This window comes from Podarcis bocagei (genome assembly GCF_964188305.1).
Source record: "Podarcis bocagei genome assembly, chromosome: 6".
NCBI classification, from domain to species: domain Eukaryota; kingdom Metazoa; phylum Chordata; class Lepidosauria; order Squamata; family Lacertidae; genus Podarcis; species Podarcis bocagei.
This window is the reverse complement of record NC_138130.1, coordinates 9,537,153-9,558,469: the sequence shown is the minus strand read 5'-3', so window position 1 is coordinate 9,558,469 and position 21,317 is coordinate 9,537,153. Positions and strand designations below refer to the sequence as shown.

At 41.0% G+C, this 21,317-nt stretch overlaps 1 protein-coding gene across 1 annotated transcript in view; it reads right to left on the bottom strand.

The window, feature by feature from the left end:
• PIBF1 (progesterone immunomodulatory binding factor 1) overlaps nt 1–21,317 on the bottom strand; it is a 91,970-nt gene that overhangs the window by 19,036 nt on the left and 51,617 nt on the right. The window contains exons 13-16 of the mRNA XM_081198372.1: nt 21,022–21,112; nt 8,391–8,493; nt 6,210–6,340; nt 2,097–2,181 (exon numbers count right to left, since the gene is read on the bottom strand). Of these exons, the coding sequence (XP_081054498.1) occupies nt 2,097–2,181; nt 6,210–6,340; nt 8,391–8,493; nt 21,022–21,112 (410 nt within the window). The remainder of the gene's footprint in view (nt 1–2,096; nt 2,182–6,209; nt 6,341–8,390; nt 8,494–21,021; nt 21,113–21,317) is intronic.

Sequence of the window (21,317 nt, the reverse complement as noted above, 5' to 3'; positions counted from 1 at the left end):
GCCAACTTTGCCCTGTGATCATGGGTGCTATGCAGATTGCATGGCCCTGGCACTGAAACTTGTGGGTGCCCAGCCCCTTCACGGGGAATTTTGTGGGTGCTCAGGCACCCAGGGCCTCATGCAACCTAACATGGGAGTCATGTTCCTTCTTCTAGTATAAGGCATATAAGAATAGTTGCTAAGATGGATTTTGTTAATCAAGTTTCACGAAGTGCCGCCAGATAAAAGAAGCACATTTAGAATAGTTAACATCTTGTTGTGGGAGAATGTACAAAGTCTTCAACAGTTTATATAAAGCTGGTAACTTTTGTCTTTGCATGTATTTAAAGCTCTCTTCTTGAGAAACATCCTTTTTCACAGAGGGTAAAATGAATGAGTCCTCTGTTAATACTGCATGACACCATGTGTTAAGGACATAATAAAAAGCTATAATACACCTAGTGTAAGTACTAAAATATTTTTAAAAGCATGTGTATCACAACTTAACCATTCATTACACATGCAAGACAATGGTAGCCAATAAATGTATAAAGAAAACAGCTGCTGGCATTTATGGAAATTAATGTACAAAGAGTTCTTAACACAAACTAAAACTCTTTGTAATTTAATAGAACTTTTCATTTTATCATCTGAAAGTACTTTGCCGATGGTGAAACCTAGAACACATTTGTAAAGCAGAATAAGGGGTGATATAATGATTTAAAAGAGGAAGAAATTAAGCGCACAGATATTAACTTAATTGCTCAAATGAAGTAATACCCAGAGTGGCACCAAGGTACTAAACACAGAGTTTAAACATATATACAAAAAGCATATCTCTGTGTTCACAGCTGGGTACAATTTTTAAAAGTATTCTAGCAAGGAATGCAATGCATCAAGAGATACACAGCCTCTTTCCCCAACTCCTCCCAATCAAAGATAGATCTTTCAAGCTTTTCTGCAGAAATGTTCAAGACCTTCATGGGTTTTGGAGGACCAAGTGGTTCCATGTGCTTTTCAGTTTTCTACCTTGGTAATCTCAGGACATTTCCAGTGAGGGGGGGGGGGAGAGAACAGCCTTGTTTTGATGCAACACTAAACTGAAGTGAACAAAACCTGGGAAGCCTTGGGCTCATGCAGTCCCCCACCGCCCCACCCTTGTCCACACGAAGATTGGAAGCTTTCGCTCCAATTCTCTATTAACCTCAGCTAATAAAGAAGCTGGAGGCATAAACCACAAATTGACATTAACTACATTTCACAGAAACGAACGAAAACTAAACACAGTTTGTCCAGATTCAGACGTAACATTGAAAATGCCTGTATTTGGAAATGAAAAACTTCAATTACTTCTCTTGTGGTTGCAATAGAGGAGGTGGGGGGAGATGGAGGATGACACAAGACTCAGGCTCGCTTTTCCCTGATTGTGTAATGCTAAACCATGGTTTCAGTGACAGCTGCCCTGCTTTGCAAGTTATGCCGAGAACAAACTGTGTATTCCCAGTGGCCCCGTGAGTAGAAATGTGAATATATATTTTCCAAATAAAAAACAAATTCCGTATTTTTCCGTGTATAAGACCAGGTTTCCCCTTCTAAAAATTAATGTCCAAAATTAGGGGGGAACCTTATACACGGATACTGCTGAGGATGGATTTTCTTAAATCTGAGACCCCCAAAATACATATGTCTTATACATGGGGGCGTCTTATAGACGGAAAAATACGGTAAATGCCAAGCAGAGAAGTAACGTGGCATGGCCTAGGCCACCATGATGGCTTGGGAAGGTGCAGTTTGCTGAACAAAGCAAGTCAGACTGAGATGTGGCAGTACATTCTGTGGCTGGCATGAGTTAATTTATCCATCACAGAAGCTACCATCACCCAAGTTAAATTTCAGCAGTGAGAGCAACCTTCAACAGCCAACCTTATGAGGCAACTGGAGGGGCAGAAGATAAAGGGAAACAGCCTGGGAAATGTGATGAGGGAGGTGCCTGGATGGGCATTTGCTTCCAGTATATTTAATAACATTAGCGGAGAGAAAAACAAAACAGCCCCATGACTAACATGTTGGGGAAAACCCAATATATGGTAATAGCGATGCTAAAACAAGAAGATTACCTCACGGTGATTTAGAAGTCTTTCTAAATCTGCTGCCATTTGATTCTTGACACGCAGCAAAGCCGCCTTTTCTTTATTTAAAAGACTGGTAGAAAAAACGATAGTATTAGGAAACACAGTAATAGCAAGGGATGATCTTTTCTAATCTTTTATTCTGGTTACAACATGAATTTGTAAAGCAATTCTTGGCAACCATGAGCATATGCTGAAGCAACAGCACACAGAAAAACTTTGTCCTCGTTAAAACCTGTATGTTTACATTCATTTTCAAAAGGAAAAACATGAATGCTATCTTTAGGCTGTGAGCTATAGACCATTTCAACCAGCATTCAAACCATCGCACGTACCACTGATTTCAATGGGACAAACCACTGTAAACATTAAATATTCTAGTTTAAGTAGTTCATGCTTTGTACTATTAATCAAATGAGAGAGCTTAGTCAGCTGAGCTAATTTTCTTTAATATTGCTCTATACCGAAAAGCACAATAAATTAAATTCTGGTTTGATTTATTAGCATTGTTCAAGCATAGCACAAGCCATCAAAGTTCAAGGAGGCTGTTGAAAAATTGGATGGGATTCAGATTAAAAAACAAAACAAAATGAGGTTGATAAAAATGCTGTAGAAGACGTATGAGGAAAACGCTGGAACAACTCTATGTCTTTGTTCAGGTTTACGAGAAAAAGGTGGAGATGGATCATTTGGGGATACTTTAAATCAGGGGTCAGCAACCTTTTTCAGCCGTGGGCCAGTCCACCGTCCCTCAGACCATGTGGTGGGCCGGACTATATATATATATATATATATATATTTTTTTTTGGGGGGGAGAACAAATTCCTATGCCCCACAAATAACCTAGAGATGCATTTTAAATTAAAGCATACATTCTACTCATGTAAAAACATTAGGCAGGCCCCCAAAATAACCCAGAGATGTATTTTAAATAAAAGGACACATTCTACTCATGTAAAAACACGCTGATTGCCGGACTGTCTGCGGGCCAGATTGAGAAGGTGATTGGGCTGCATCCGGCCCACGGGCCTTAGGTTGCCTACCCCTGCTTTAAATAAAGAGATGAAGTGTGTCACAATGAACTTCTCCATGCTATTCTGCTTAAATCACCTCGATGTAACTGAGATTAAAAAACAATCAACAAAAATAAAAGGAAGGAGCAGCATTACCCTTGCTGGTTTTGAATTAAGGTGAGACAAATTAAGAAATGAGGTCAAGTGAACAAGATGGAAAGTTTTAAGTTCCAGGCACCCTAATCCTGGAAAGTTAAAACTTTATGTTACTGTGCTGAACTGTGATTATTGTATGTTTTTCTTTAAAAATGTTTTATATACACCTCTTGGAAATTCTGAATTTGATTTGTTTATTGGATTTGTATACTTCTTTCTTTGCCAAGGCGTTCAAGGTGGTTTACAATTTTACATTTCTACTATTTTACAATAATGCAAACAGGTAGAGGTAAAGGGAGCCTTGACCATTAGGTCCAGTCATGACCGACTCTGGGGTTGCGGTGCTCATCTCGCTTTATTGGCTGAGGGAGCTGGCGTACAGCTTCCGGGTCATGTGGCCAGCATGACTAAGCCGCTTCTGGCGAACCAGAGCAGCGCACGGAAACGCCGTTTACCTTCCTGCCAGAGTGGTACCTATTTATCTACTTGCACTTTGACATGCTTTCGAACTGCTAGCTTGGCAGGAGCAGGGACTGAGCAACGAGAGCTCACCCCGTTGCAGGGATTCGAACCACCGACCTTCTGATCGGCAAGTCCTAGGCTCTGTGGTTTAACCCACAGCGCCACCCGCGTCCCAACACCCTCCCCAACAAATGCAAACAACACTCTCCCCAAAAGCCTCCTCTTCCTCCTTCTCACAGGGCAATGGTGTCTGTTGGCCCTGTGGGGTGGAGAGGGGACAGTCTTGACCGCCACAGGCCCTAATGGTCTCTGCATGCCTTCCTTGCTCCCATCCTTCTCACAGGGCCGTTGGCCCTGGGCAGGGCGAGAGGGGACAGTCTGACTGGCCTGACATCAAAACCAGCCTTCCTTGTGGCACTCAAGACATATATAATAACTGTGACCCATAAGGAGCACACACATCCTATAATGACTGCTATTACAGTAGTGCCTCGCAAGACGAAAAGAATCCGTTCTGTGATTCTTTTCGTCTAGCGGTTTTTTCGTCTTGCGAAGCAAGCCCATTGACGGATTAGCGGATTAGTGCTATTAGCGGCTTATCTGCTGATCGGATCAGCTGATAAGCGGCTTAGCGGCTTAGAAAAAGGGGGGGGAGGGGAAAAAACCAGCAGGAACTCGCAAGACATTTTCGTCTTGCGAAGCAAGCCCATAGGAAATTCGTTTTGCGAAGCACCTCCAAAACGGAAAACTCTTTCGTCTAGCGAGTTTTCCGTCTTGCGAGGCATTCGTCTATAATACAATAGGAAAAGACTGTAATTAGCGGAACATGACGTGTTATCTGAGGGCAAAGATGACACTAGCAATTCTCAAAATTTGTCCTGGGGTATACAAATGTGCCACGAGAGAGAACCTAATTAAAAGCAGCAATTAGCACAAAGTCTCTACTGGGAAAAGGAGGAGGCCTGCTGCATTTCTCCACGATTCTATGCTCTGGCTTTCCCTTTTTCCAATCAGTTCCCTGTCCTCCCTCCCTACCTCTCGCCCAAGTAACCCTGCTGTGGGTCTGCATCCATCAATTGCTTTTGAGACACAGAACAGAATTAATTTACCATTAGATGGGGCTGCCTGCCATCTCTCTATACAAGTTTGTAGACTCAGCTACTGCCAGTTAGGAGGCACATATCCACAGGGCACAGGCTCCTCTGTGGGCAAGTAATTCTCATGCTTATGCACATGTTAAAGAAGAAGTGTGCCTACAATTTTACTACAGAAAAAGTTCCTCAGATAGAAACATGGGAAATATTGCTTTGGAATGCATGACCTGTGAAACGTAAGATTCTGGGACAATTCACTCTTCGGCCTTATAATGAAGAAATACATATTTGCTGCCTATAACTGACCAAAAGAGCAAAGGAGGAACACAGGTAGGACTCTATACCAGAATTCCCTAACAAACAAGAAGCCACAGGCATTGTTTTAAGCATACTTGTCTGGCTGTACCAGGGGTCTGCAACCCACGGCTCCGGAGTCGCATGTGGCTCTTTTACATCTTTGCTGCGGCTCTGGGGCGGATACTAGCGAGGGGATGAGGCGCATTGTGCGCCCCGATACTCCTCACTGTGGCGGGCACTGTACTGGCTGTGACGTCGCATGGGGGCGGTGCGTGCGTTAGTCACGCACCGTCCCGACGTCACCTTCCCGCCCGCTGTCAGATTGTGGCTCCGGAGATATATTTGTTTTAAATGTCGCAATGGTTTTGTGGCTCCCAGTTGTTGTTTTTTCTTCGGAAACGGGTCCAAGTGGCTCTTTTTGTCTTAAAGGTTGCAGACCCCTGGTGTACAAATAATAATAAGCTTTATGACGTTTGAGAAATCATTTCTTACACTGAGAATTTAACCGTTGCCCTTGGAGAAAAGGGAATCAAATGTTGCAGAAGGACTAACCTCTGCATACATTGCTTCCTAAGTCAATGATACTTCATGGGGAGGAGGCGTGGTGTTAAGTACTAAGAAATTGAGCCCATCATTCAGAGACAATGCACAACTGACTGGTGAGATTGAATCTTCATGCAGGCTGCTCGCCTGAGTAATTCATGCCCCTTGACTTTCAAGGAGGCAAGGAAGTCATGTGTGTGACTAAGATTACAGTACATCTTTTCAATGTCTGTGCTGATTGCCACTTTGAAATAGGTATTTAATAAAGAGCAGCAGTGTTGCAAAAATGGCTTCCTCAAAGGTTCAAGTAAAATAGTTAATGACGTGCAACCAACCAATAAAACATACCAAAGCACAAACAAATAATGCAGTAGATTTTTTTAAAAAAACTGGCAGCCAGATAAAAACTTTCGACTAAACCGCCATCATTTGGCATTGTTATTTAATCTGTTCTGCTGTTAAACTGACCTTAAAATGAAAAAAAAAAAAATCCAGAATCCAACTAAAATAATACACAGTAAATTCTGAATGCTTACCTAATATCCTTCTCAAGCTGTGCAATCTGTTCTTTCTGTAAAAGTATCTGAGAATCTCTCTGTTGTACAGACTCAATGAGATACCTGTAAGGCTGTTGTGCTTGGTTCAGCAACGAATTACCTCTGTCCCGCTGTGGGGTGGAAAAAGTATCATTCTTTCAATTTCAGGAATGAGAACTGTACTCTCTTAATAAAAAAGGTAAAGGACCCCTGGACGGTTAAGTCTAGTCAAAGGCAAGGGGTTGCGGCGCTCATCTCCCTTTCAGGCTAAGGGAGCCGGCATTTGTCCACAGACAGTTTTCTGGGTCATGTGGCCAGCATAACTAAACCGCTACTGGCGCACAGAGGACCGTGACGAGTGCCAGAGCGCATGGAAATGCCATTTACCTTCCTGCTGCAGCGGTACCTATTTATCTACTTGCACTGGCATGCTTTCGAACTACTAGGTTGGCAGGAGCTGGGACAGAGCAACGGGAGCTCACCCCATCGCAGGGATTTGAACTGCCAACCTTCAGATCGGCAAGCCCAAGAGACTCAGTGGTTTAGACCACAGCGCCACCCGCGTCCCTATACACTCTTAATAACATCATCTTGTAAACTGCACATGAACACAACTGTGAAAGTTGCTGGACAACAGTTTAAACCTCATCGAGCTTAAATTTTGGTTGCAACTGGCTGAGAGTGAGCCACAACTGTCACACAATCTCAGACATACAGCCAAGATGTGCATTTAAAGACTTCTTTGTTTCCTTCTCAGCCTTGCCTTAGAACATACAACATCAAGAATCTGGCAATCATTTCAAATGTATAACATATATAGCAAACACTTATATAATATAGCAAACACTTCCTAAGGCAAATCTAGAGAGATCAGTAAAATGGATGCTAACCTAGGAATTTTTAAAGTTTCATTTTTTAGAGTATTTAGCTCCCATACAGCTTGCTAACACTGTAAAAAGCCTTTAGGGAGCAATCCTATGCACAAGAAGCTGGCGTAAAGCAAGCTGGTGTAAATTAAATGGGTGTGTCAGATCTCAGTCTTACAGAGGGAAAACAAGCCCTTTAAAATAGTATCCGAGTTACACCACCCTTTTGGCCAGCTTAACTTATGCCGGGCTGCCAGGTCATGTGACAGAGCTGACCAGTCTAAGCCCCCACTCTCTGGTCACACCCCTGGACGCCCCTTTCTCAGGGCATACAATCCACCAGGCTTGGCTCAGTTGGCTGGGTCCTGGCTCAACAGGGATGGGGGAGATACGCTAGTATAACTTAGTATAAGGCACCTTCTTTATGCAGCAAGCCTGCACATATGCACATTTAACTTGCGCACATTCAGCTTTATGTGCAAGATAAAAAATTAAAATAAAATAGAAAGAGGTTGTGAGGTTCCATGAAAAATGACTTTGGCAAGGCCACCCACTATGGAACCCAGTGTGTTTTGGCTATAGGCAATTTGCCCCCCACCCCCATGGCACAATGGGTTAGTGTGTCCGGCTGTTACTCAGATGGTTGGTGGTTCAAGTCCACCCAGGGCCATCTGTGGGCAGGATTCCGGCATCGCAGGCGGTTGGACTAGATGACCCTCAGGGTCCCTTCCAACGCTACAATTCTGTGATTTTTGCTTTAGGCGCAACAACCAGAGTATCAGCAAAATAACACTCCATAAATTTCGGTTAAAAGCAGATTTTTAAAGATTGGTAAGTTCAGAAAGAATTTTGCTATTTTACCAATTGTGTCAGAAGTTAGCGAACTTTGTATGCTAAAAATCTCAAGAGCCAGAGAAATCTGGGAAAGCTAGTGACTTCTCAGATATGTATGTTTTAGTGGATAAGGAATCTAAAAGAAACTATATAAAAACATCAATATTACATGTGAGGAGAGGGAAACCTCCAGAACATTGAACCAGTTTGGCTAGTTCTTCCCCAGCTCAGAAAACAGAGACTTATCTGTCTAGTATGCATTTTTGTTTAGTCTGCACACTAATCTGTATTTTGATCTCTGCTTTAATACAACATAAATTGCTCTGAAAAGGGTTAGTGTGAATGCTTTCTTTAGTTGGCTAATCATAACAAATGCAGTAAAAATGTTGCTTAAAAATGCCAATTCAGGATGTATGGAATACACACACACACACACACACACACACACACACACGTATAGATATTGTTGAGAGTTGTGTACCTCTTCTGAAATTTGGGCAACTTGTTCCTTCTGATGCTCCAAATCTTTTACAAGCAACGTGTTTTGCTTTTCTAGCTGCAGCAATCTTCTTGCCAAATGAACACTGCGCCAAAACGGAGGGAAAGGACATTTCAGATATGTCTTCCAAATATGACAAATGAAGCCACCTACATTTATCCACACTTTCCACTAATACTTTAACATGCAAAACAAGACAATAAAATATGAGTTGCAAAAATGTTTTGTTAATTCTGATATAGAGATGTTTCTGGAACAACATGTCAGCTCTCCATTTGTGCCACAAAGGAACAACACCACGGCCACTCACCTGATGATAATAATCATGAATTAGATCTCTTACCCATCCTTCACCATTAAGTCCCAGGGCAGGTTACAACAATTTTAACAAACCAGTATTAAAAATAGTAAAAAGAGGTTGCAATTCATCTGCTTAGAGGCTATTTTTACAATTAAGTGGTAAACTATTAGAATAGAATAGGATATCTATCTATCTATCTATCTATCTATCTATCTATCTATCTATCTAGGTAAAGGGACCCCTGACAGTTATGTTCAGTTGCAAACGACTCTAGGGTTGCAACGCTCCGCAGACCGTTTTTCCGGGTCATGTGGCCAGCATGACTAAGCCGCTTCTGGCGCAACGGAACAGCGACACCAGAGCAGTGCACAGAAATGCCGTTTACCTTCCCGCCAGAGCGGTACCTATTAATCTACTTGCACTCTTTGGCGTGCTTTCGAACTGCTAGGTTGGCAGGAGCTGGGATTGAGCAAGGGGAGCTCACCCTGTCGAGGGGATTCGAACCGCCAACCTTTTGATCGGCAAGCCCTAGGCTCAGTGGTTTAGACCACAGCACCACCCGCATCCGTATCTATCTATCTATCTATCCATCCATCCATCCATCCATCCATCCCAGGTATGAAGGGTCAGGGTAATGAAGTGCATCTTCAGGACATAGTGTTAACGACATTATGAAGTTGCCTCCTCTGTGGGGAGGGGATTCCGCAGCGGAGGAGCTGCCACAGAGAAGGCCCTCTCCAATTATCAAATTATGAGGATGATCATAACACCTGAAAGGTCTGTAGGGAAGGAGGTGGGCTTTCAGGTATTTGGGGCCTAAGTCGACCCACCTGTGAAAGGTAAAAAGCCTCCATACAAAAAGGCAAAGAAACTTCTGAAAACGTGCTGCCTCTTCCCTTTGTGGGCTGTATGTGAGAAGCCAGGTTAGTAAAGTATTTTGGTGGGCTTATTTTCAAGACTGCTTTAAAACATATTGGAAATGTTTGTGTATGGAAGAACCTGCTTTAGTTTGGGGACTGAACTGGATTCTTTCCCATCTCTACTGTTCGAAGCCCATAGGCCACACATGCAGCTTTAACTGGGTTAGAACAATAATATTCAATATTTCCCCTTCTTTCCCATAGCATAATCGTATTACTTTGCTTACAGCAGCAACAGCCTTATCTGTTGCATTTTAGATAATTATCAGAAAGCATCTATGGACCACAAAATTACCTTTAGGCAGTAATTACAGAAAAACATCTCTCCAGCTTGCACTTATCTAAGTCATAGTAAATTATAAAACCAATGAAGTAAACACATGAAGTAATGTATTTTTAAAAAAAAGTTAAGAAAAACATGAAACAAAATATTGAGCAATGCAAAGTTTGCTTATTTTATGTAGTTGATATGGTGTCGTGAGTGAACTATTATCAAATACATGAAAAAATTGATGGTATTTTCTATATTCAGAAAAAAGGCATATAGCTATATTCTTGTTGAAGCACCAGTAGTCTAGAAACTTAAGCTGCACAATAAGAAATCTCTACAAATCTCTTTCTTGGGGTGTAACGTTATCATTTTTACGTTTGGTGTTTTGAAGTACAACAAAACTACCCTTTGGACAGATATAAAGTCCCATTAAATTTCAATGTAACTTCAAACATGCTTAATTTACTTTGGCAGGAATGCAATGGCTTCAGTATTATTTTATGGGCAGAACTGGGGCTGTGTGGGCATTCCTGTTGTTTGAGATCATGCGCTGAGCACCCATATCCTATTTGGGTGCAGTAGCAGGGCATAATCTAGACCTTCCCCTCCAGCTATCTGTTTAGTGAATGTGCATGTGCAGCAAAACGAAATGATCTTGTTTATAAAATATCTACATTCCTGAAATGAATTCCAAGATGAGTCCACAATTACTCCATGAGAATTTGCCAGTTTTAAACTTTTTACTGTACTATGGTAATGTAAAATGTTGATGTTTTGAATACATCTTCCATACCTAGGGAAGTCTTTACCTCTCCCTCATTGAGTATATATTTAACATAATGATATATTAAACACCACTGTCTCAAATTGAGGATAATCAAAGTGGAATCCTACGTCACAACCTTCAGAATAAAGTGGATCTCAGTTTATGGAAAGGGAAGGCTGTCTATCCAATCCTCTGTGTTACAAGCACTGAAACTTGCCACTATGCTGTTGGCAACTGAAAAAGGGGGTGTTCAATGGAGAGGCTTCAGATCCTCTGGACTTCCTAACATTTCCCCTTAATGAATGGGAAGGAAAATATTTTGCAACAGTAAACTGGCACTGCAGCTGGCACTTTCTACCCGGCATATATATTTGTTGCTGCAATAAATGTCTCACTATTCATTTTTGCAAGCTACTGTGGGAACCTTTTGGCTAAGTGCTTCAAACAAATAATTAAAATTGGGTTCTAAAGGAAAGTGAGCATATGCCTGAATGAGGTACTAGATGCTCTTATTCAGTTTCCAAATCCGCCATTTATTCAATCCGTGGTGGTGGCAACTGATAATGGGAAGCAAGCTTCAATAATATATGGTTTAATGTAGATATATGGTTTAATGCACGGGAGAACATGCATTTCCCAGGCTAAGGTTCTATTGTGTGCTCATGAGGTTGCTCAACTCCTCTGTCTTGTAAGATAATTTTCAATTTATGCGGCCAGATGATATGGACAAGAAACTTGTTGCTTTGCATCTAATATACCGTCTGGACTTCTGTCCATCATGGCTGATGAAAGACAGCCAGCAGTGCTGACTAGTTGGGTACAGGGTGTGGTAAATGTGAGCTAGGGTAGCGTGTGCCAGCTTGAAAGAAGCGGTAGAGTGTAGCGGTAGAGTGTCCACGCCTTTAGTAGCCAGCTTTAAGACCCAGATGTCACAAGAATCTCTCTCTCTCTCTCTCTCTCTCTCTCTCTCTCTCTCCAGTTGTACCCTGGATCCCAAATGCCTTGAGAGTCAACGGTTTTGGCTCCTGAACGCCACAAACCCAGAAGTGAGTGTTCTGGTTTGTGAACGTTCTTTGGAACCCAAACATCCGACGGGGCTTCCGATTGGCTGCAGGAGCTTCCTGCAGTCAATCGGAAGCGGTGCCTTGGTTTCCAAATGTTTTGGAAGTCAAACGGACTTCCGGAACAGATTCTGTTTGACTTCCAAGGTACCACTGTAAAAATAAATGTGCCTGTTGTGTATAACGTGAATCAGCAATGTGACCAAGAATTATGCAAGCAGTATACATACCATGCAGAAAACAATTACGTTTTCAAAACTTCTCTCATGCTGATTCAGATGTTTAAAGCTAATTTCTAATGGATAAAAATAAACATTTTGTGTTTTGCTTTTTCAGCTGGAGTTTATATGAAACATCAAAAATGCATAGCCAGGAAGTCTTCTCTGCTGTTTTCAAACCAAATTTGACTGAAATGAACACTTTATATGCTCAAGTTCAGTCAAGCATAGGTAAATGGTTTTCTGTTTCAAACAAGCAGGCCTCTTGGAATGTGCACAATACTTCAGTGTGTCCAGGAAGAGAGAGTTTATAACAGTCATTACCTCTTTGGGAAATGTTTACTTGTACTTAGTGTAATAAAGCACAGTGTATGTAAGTAACGTGCATTTATTGCAGCATGAGCTGAAGTTGAAATGTGCTGTGCAAGACGTTAAGGGGGAAAACAGACAACTAGCCATAGACAGACATGCGGTGAAATTTGCTCTTGGTTTAACTTTCTAAACAAGCAGAGCTTTCAACAGCTTGAGAAATGCTGACTTACTACAGCAAAACAGATACGGTTTTGCTTTTCAGCATTGATTTGTATAGATGAATAATGTAGGAACTCTAGCCAAATCTATCAGCTTACCTTATGTCAGATATGTTTCCTTCAAGTGGGATTGACTACAATGCCAGACATAGGTAGATAGCCGTGTTGGTCTGCCGTAGTTGAAACAAAATTTAAAAATTCCTTCCAGTAGCACCTTAGAGACCAACTAAGTTTGTTATTGGTATGAGCTTTTGTGTGCATCTGAAGAAGTGTGCATGCACACGAAAGCTCATACCAATAACAAACTTAGTTGGTCTCTTAAGGTGCTACTGGAATGTCAGGCATGTTAGTTTTCCCCATACTGAGCCTGACTAGGACCTTAAAAACAGTCCCACCACGGACTTCCGGTCGGTGCCAGCGCTTAATGGCGGTCCTAGCTCCGAGCTCCGGAGAAGGACTGCTTCGCAAGTTCGGGTCTTACCCGCTACGGCAAGCGGGGGACCCCTAAAATCCCAGGCGCTGAAGCCTGAGAACAAGGAGACTCGGTGGGCACCTTCGCGCCCCCCGGTACCGTGAAAGAGCCTTTTTAAAGGCTACGGATCGACATCGGGAGTGAGCGCGGTGCTGAGAGTCGCTACCCAGCCTGCGAAGTGAAGCCGCGTCGCCATAAGCGGAGAGCGCCGATTCCTTCCTGAAAAGAAATTCGGACTGATTCCCCGTGAGTAAGAACTGAAAAATAACCGGGATTCTTTCAATTTTAAGAATTGGGCTAAAAACGGGGGAGATTTAAATAAAGGAAGTCTGCCTCCCCCCGACTGCATGAAAGCGAAAGCAACGGAGTTCTAAACCTGCATCCGTTTAAATCCGTCCTTTGATCAGCTAAACCGGACATTTAAACCTTTGATCTCCCCTCTAGCAAGCAGGGCAGAGGGGAGGCGAATTTGACCATTAACTGCATGACTTATTCGGAGGAAAAAAACCTCTACTGTCTCATCTGTTTGAAACTACGAAACGGTCTGCCTTCTTAGTACACTGAACTGACTCTTCCCTGTGAAGTGATACTTTGATACAAAGTTTCCACACTGCCTGACTATTGCATAGTATAAGAAGAAACAGTATAAATTGGGCAACTGTGGCAATTTGAAGTTATAAGTATTTAGTAACATTGACTTTGACTGTGTTAATCTCCCTTTTTCTTACTTTTTGGACTGTCTCCTTTGTTTTGGTGCTTGGAAATTTTGCTCTATGGCCATTTTGATTTGCTCCCTCTAGAGGATAAAGTAAAGTCCGGCACGGCTTAAGAAAGTGGAATTTTCCAAGGGAGAACAAATCCTGTGGGAATTGACCTTGACATGAGTGGCCCACAAGAAGAGATAGTCACCACAAGAGCTAAGACCAAGCAACAACAGCAACAACAACAGTTGCAGCTGCAACAGGCAAAGAAAAGAGGCTCAATCTCAGGCGCAACAGCCGGATCAGTAGGAACAACAGGTCAAGATAAAGGAGCAGCCGTTTCTATGGAAGCTGTGACAGAGGCCCTGCTCAAGATAAACCAAACCCTGGAGTCTTTGACAAAACAGACTTCAGAGAATACACAAAAATTAACAGAAATATCAGCAAGATTAAACCAGAATACAGAATCTATAAATAGATTGGTAGAGGAGAACGCCACCACGCGCCAAATTGCCGAGGAGGCCAAAGCCACTGCCGGAGAGACACAGGAGAAGCTAGAGCCGCTTGCCAAGAAGGTCTATGAGCATGATGCAACTTTGGCCTTGTGGGAGTTACAGAGGAAAGAGAGAAATTTAAAATTAAGACTGATTCCGGAGAACGAAAGAGACAACCTTGTGGAATACTTGACACGGGAGTTTGTGGATTGCTGGGACCTTGAGGAAGACGAATTTAAAATTACGACTGCCTTCAGATTGGGTAAAAAGCAAGATAGAAAGACACCGAGAGACTGTTTGATTACACTTAGATCCAAGGAGGAAAGAGATAAAATTTTAGGATTACACTTTGAAAAGGCCCTGCAAATTGGAAATTCAGCTGTACAGATCTTCAAAGACATCCCAAAATACATTTTGGATTTAAGAAACTTTTACAAGGATTTGGTTCTCTTGCTAAAGAAGAACAATATTCGCTTTAGGTGGGAGTTTCCACAAGGACTGTCATTTGACTACAAGGCAAAGAAAGTGAAAATAAAGACAATTCAAGATAAAGACAAATTTTTGGCAAGACACCAGGAGGATTTACAGAAGGGGACTGTGGACGTACTTGTAGAACAGAGGAGAGCACTGGACATCCTGAATCTCTCGTTTGGACAAAAACCACTACCATCAGAAGAAGAGCAACAACTTGGAGCCGTTGGAGGAGCCTTAAGAAAATAACAAGATGGCTCTGCAATTCCTTAGTTGGAATTGTAATGGGCTCAATGGGCCTTTGAAGAGAAGACAAGTATTTCATATATTGAATAAAGAACAATTGGACTTGATATGCTTACAAGAAACTCATATAACCAGAGCCCACAGGAGATTACTTTCAAATAAAAGGTTAGGACAAGAATTTATCTCATCAGACAAAGTTAAGAAGAGAGGAGTTGTAATATATGTGAAGGAGAAATGGGCTCCAAAAATGATATTCAAAGATGAACAAGGGAGATACCTGGCTGTGGAGATACAAGTACAAGGAGAAAAATTCTTAGTTGTTGGAGTTTATGCACCAAATGAAGGCAAATCTGACTTCTTTAAGAGACTTCATGAAACTTTGACGGACTATTTGGATTACAATATGATAATCATGGGAGACATGAACGGCGTGGTCTCCACTAATATGGATAAGGCACAAAGACTAACAGTCACTAAAGAAGGGAGACTCCCTAAGACTTTTTTTGAAATGACAGAAAATATGGACTTGATAGACATTTGGAGAACAAGGAACCCTCTGGAGAGAGAGGGAACCTTTTTCTCCCAAGCAATGATGACCTGGACCAGAATTGACCAAATCTGGGTTACTAGTGGACTGGCTCCAAAGATTAAGAAAGTGGAAATCTGCCCAAAAACTTGCTCTGACCATAACGCCGTGAAGATGGAGATGAAACTCACAATAACTGGTCAATTTAGATGGAGAATGAATGACACCCTCTTTCGAGATAAGGAGATTCTCACGAAGGCCCAAAAGACCCTAAAAGACTATTTTGAAATAAATCTGAGGACCGACGTGGAGAAAAGAGTGATCTGGGATGCAAGTAAAGCGGTTATGAGAGGATTTCTGATTCAACAAAATACAATAAAGAGGAAAAAACAAAATGAGAAAAAAGAGAAGATCTTGGAAAAGATAAAGGAAGGAGAGAGGAAATTAAGAACAAAACCAAAGTCTCAGGACATTTTAAGAGAGATCAAGTTATATCAAACTCAATATATGGAATTGATGAATCAAGAGATTGAATGGAAGATAAAGCAAATGAAGCAAAAAACTTTTGAATCAGCAAATAAATGTGGTAAACTTTTGGCATGGCAATTGAAGAAAAGGCAGAAATTAAATACAGTTACAAGCCTAGAGGTGGATGGAAAGAATATATCTAAACCCAATGAAATCAGAAATTGCTTTTTAAGTTATTTTAAAAAACTCTACACTCAAGGCCCGCAAAATGAAGAAGATATAGACAAATTCCTTGGAAGATATGGATTACAAAACATCTCTCAGCAAAGTAAGATGGACCTGAACCAGAGAATCTCAGAACAAGAGATAGAGGCTGCCATTCAGAATATGCAACTGGGCAAATCTCCGGGACCAGATGGATTGTCTTCTAGATACTACAAATCGCTGAAGGAATGGCTGATTCAACCATTAAGAGAAGTTTGCAATGAGATCCTTGAAGGGAAAAGGGCACCTGAATCGTGGAAAGAGGCATATATTTCACTCATACCAAAGTCAGAGACTGAAAAGACCCAACTCAAGAACTACCGCCCAATATCATTGCTCAATGTGGATTACAAAATTTTTGCAGACATTTTGGCAAAAAGACTTAAAAGAGTTTTGATGGAGATGATTCATAAGGACCAAGCAGGCTTTCTCCCTAAAAGACACCTGGCAGACAATGTAAGGAATGTTATAGACATTCTGGAAAAGCTAGAGGTGAATATAAACACTAAAGCAGTATTGATCTTTGTGGACGCGGAGAAAGCCTTTGACAATATCTCTTGGAGTTTTATGAAAAAGAATCTCCATAGGATGGGGGTAGGCCGAGGTTTTGAGAATGGTATGGCTGCAATATATTCTGAACAAAAAGCCAAACTGATTGTAAATAATGTTGTGACTGAGGAGCTTAAGATAGAAAAAGGAACACGACAGGGGTGCCCGATTTCCCCATTACTCTTTATTTCAGTTCTGGAGGTGTTGCTGAATATGATAAGAAATGACCAGCAGGTTAAGGGTGTGCAGGTCGGAGCTAAACATTACAAGTTAAGAGCGTTCGCAGATGACTTAGTATTGACTTTGCAAGAGCCAAACACTAGTACGAAAAAAGTATTAGAAATAATACAACAGTTTGGCCAGGTAGCTGGATTTAAGTTGAATAAGCTAAAAACCAAAGTTTTAGGGAAAAACTTAACAGATATGGAAAAGGAGAAATTTCAAGAGGAAACAGGTTTGACTGTGGTCAAGAAGGTTAAATATCTAGGAGTTTATCTAACATCCAAGAACCAGAATTTGTATAAGGACAATTATGAAAAATGTTGGTCAGAAATTAAAAAAGATTTAGAAATATGGTCAAATTTGAAACTGTCAATGTTAGGCCGAATTGCTGTAATCAAAATGAATGTATTGCCTAGAATGCTATTTTTGTTTCAGACCTTGCAGATTATTGATAAGATGGAATGTTTTAAGAGGTGGCACAAAGATATCTCAAAATTTGTCTGGCAGGGCAAAAAGCCCCGAATTAAATTTAAAATATTGACAGATGCTAAAGAAAGAGGGGGTTTTGCCCTGCCGGACCTAAAATTGTACTATGAGGCAGCAGCTTTTTGCTGGCTCAAAGAATGGATGCTCCTCGAGAATACAGACATCTTAGATCTGGAAGGTTTCAATAATGCTTTTGGTTGGCATGCATATCTTTGGTATGATAAAGTTAACAGTGCCTTCAAAAACCACATTGTTAGAAAAGCATTGTTTAATGTTTGGATAAGATATAAAGATCTACTGGAAAACAAAACCCCTAGATGGGTGTCACCAGTGGAGGCCAATGCAGTGAAAAAACTCAATATGGAGGTCGGATGGCCGAAGTATTGGGAAATTTTAGAACAGGATGGAGATAAGTTCAAATTACAAAGTCAGGAGAAATTGAAGCATAAAGTGGAAAATTGGTTCCAATATCGACAAATAATGGAATTTTTTAAACAGGACAGGAAAGTCGGTTTCCAGGTGGAAAAATCAAAATTAGAAACCGAATTGTTAGAATCCAATACAAAGAATTTATCTAGAATGTACAATTTGTTGTTGAAATGGAACACACAGGATGAAACAGTTAAATCGGCTATGATTAAGTGGGCTCAGGATGTTGGACATAACATTATGTCAGCTGACTGGGAATGGTTATGGAACACCGGTATAAAATTTACGGCATGTAATGCCTTAAAGGAAAACATTATGAAAATGGTATACAGGTGGTACATGACCCCAGTTAAGCTGGCAAAAATTTATCATTTGCCCGATAACAAATGTTGGAAGTGTAAAGAGACTGAAGGTACCTTCTATCACCTTTGGTGGACATGTCCGAAGATTAAGGCCTTCTGGGAAATGATCTATAATGAAATGAAAAAGGTACTTAAATGTACCTTTTCTAAAAAACCAGAGGCCTTCCTCTTGGGCATTGTCGGCCAATTGGTGACAAAGAAAGATAGAGCTTTTTTCATGTATGCCACAACAGCAGCAAGAATACTTATCGCAAAGTATTGGAAGACACAAGACCTACCCACTTTGGAAGAATGGCAGATGAAAGTGATGGACTACATGACATTCGCCGAGATGACAGGCAGAATCCGTGACCAACAAAAAGAGACGGTAGAAGAAGAATGGAAAAAATTTAAAAGCTATCTTAAGGACTACTATAAACTTAATGAATGTTAAAATGTCGTAGTTTCCAGAAACAAAGGGGTACAGGGACATAAGGTCAGAGTGTAAGAGAGGACTAAGAGGATAGAGATTGGAAAGTAATAACTGGGAGTTGCTAGTTGAACTATGGACATTGGGATGCAGAGAGGGGGGGTATGGGGAAGCCCTAGAAAGGAGGTTTATGAAAATATGTTTGAAACTATACGTGTATGTTTGTTACTCTTAATGTTTGTCTGTTTTTCTTAAAAATTCTGTAAAACCAATAAAAATTTTATAAAAAAATAAAATAAAAATAAAAACAGTCCCACCACTCCCCTAGCGCTAAGTCATTTCAGCGGAATGATACCGTCATGAAATGTAGAAGAGGAATAGGCTTGCTGCAACATGGGGGGCGGGGGAGCAATTGCTGTTGGCCACCCTGGTGCGGTTTTTGGTTAATGAAACAGAAAAACACTACAATGCAAGGAAGACTTTAAACTTGCAGTGCAAAGAGAGATACAGCCCCGGTGACACATTTGGTTTTGTTTTACATTGGAGGGGGGGGACAGGGTTCGGGAAGTGCAAAAGTTGATCAGGAACGCCCCGTGGACTTGGGGCGCCTTTCCTCTCCTTCTTTCCACCTGCTGTGTGCAAATTCCCTATTTCTTTGCACTGCAATCACACGCCTATATTATGTGTGTTTGTTGATTTATTTGCTAAGAGCACTAGGCACGCTTCTAAGCACGCAGGTGTAAAATACAGTGATTACCATAACTGTTATGTAGTGTAGTTTCACCCTGGGCCAACAGGGGGATATTGTATATAGTTTTCACTCAGGTCTGTAGATAGTTTTCACTCAGGTCCGCGGCAGTTAGTTTAGGCGGGAACTCTGAGCTGTTGTGGTTACAATGTTGACAGCCGGCTGCCTATAAATACAGGCCGGCTGAGCTGTTGCAGTCAGTTCTATTCCAGCTTGTCTTAATAAAGAGCTACTTGAAGAAATCGCTGTGCCGGCTGCTATGTCAACCCACTACTTAATAATAACCATGGTTCAAACTCTGGTTTGCAGTTTGTGACGGTTAGCATTTGGATTGGTAAAGGTGCACATATATTGCCAACCATGATCAACTCACCAGAAAAAGGGGATAATTCACATGCGAGGGGAGAGGAATGTGCAAGCCCAGTGGAAACTCATGACCTCTTAATGATGATTATTTAATCTATTTATTTCATAAAATTCATACACCACATTAGGTGGTCAGGGAGCATTACTTATATCTGTACTGGGTCTATGTGCTCTGCAGTTTAGTTAGATCCTTAAAATGTTTATCGTCCCCACATAGGATAGGAGAACCCATTATTGTGGTACTAATACAGGTTGTGATTTTTCTCCTACATTGAAACAGGATTGAAGCCAGAAGGGATAACAAACAAACCCTCTTTACTCCTAGAATTTGTTCCTCGGTGCTCTGGCTCCATTAAAAGGAGGAAAAAGTACATGTGATGCATGGCACTCAAGCCAAATTTTATTTTCTGACTCATGCAGGAATTCTTGATTTTATGTGAACTGTGTAACAGTAATGAGTTATGTCTGGATTATTTTCGTTCACTGGGATTCACATTATAATCTGACACACAGCATTATATTTTCAATTTTTAAATGGTTGCTAGAACTAATTTTATTTTTGTATGTTGCAATGCAAAACTATAACATATAACATTAGGCAGTATGCATCAACTATGAAGTAACAGCTTATATATAAGAAATTTATTATACATTTTTTAAAAAATTGTATCCATTTTAGATGTTAATGTCCATGTGCTGACCTAAAACTGTTGTCTACTTCTACACATTTAAAAATTGAATCATTCTCTCTCTCTCTCTCTCTCTCTCTCTCACACACACACACACACACACACACACAGAAAGCCAATTACTTACTAAAGTTTTAGCTTTAGTAAGAATGAATGCACTAACAAAAGGTATTTTAAATACTTTAATGTTTTTAAAGGAAGCATGCTGGAAAGGTAGCAAGATGATTATGATGATTATGAAAGGGCCATTTACAACTGCTTAGCTGCACAAAATTATGAGCTTGGGAAAGGTGACAAGCTTATCAAGTCACATTTATCTCTCCATGACAACACCCTTCTCTACACATCAACACCCATATGTCAGGAGTGCTCTGATGGTGTTTCCAGGGGGTTGGACTCGATGGCCCTTGTGGTCTATTCCAACTCTATGATTCTACCCCCCCCCTCCACATGTCCTGTATCACAGAGTGCAACAAGCAATGCAGACAAAGACCGAAGAGATGGTTAGTCAGTAACGCCATCCACTCACCAGAGGAAAAGACACAATTAGCAATTGTCTGCAGAATGGAGACACTTATCCTTTCTTAAGAGGAAAAGAGAAATGAAGTGGAGTTAACACATCTGCAAGTTCGTATTGTCCTTACCTCTGCTTCAACCGCCTTTTGGCTGTTGTGGGAACATTTGCACCATATCCATAGGAGAACAGAACTCTTTCTGCCTCTTCTTCACTTTCAACTATAAAAATACAAAATAATCTTCAGTAGAACATCTCGGAAAAAGAGAACAACTCATACCTTTGAACAACTCTATAAATTATATGTACACATGAGGTGTAAGGAAGATCAGGGGGTTTCAGGTTATGCTAATGGAATTGTTCATTTTAGTTTCTCCATCAGAATATTCCTTTTTTCAAATATTTTAAAATAAACAGTACACAGAA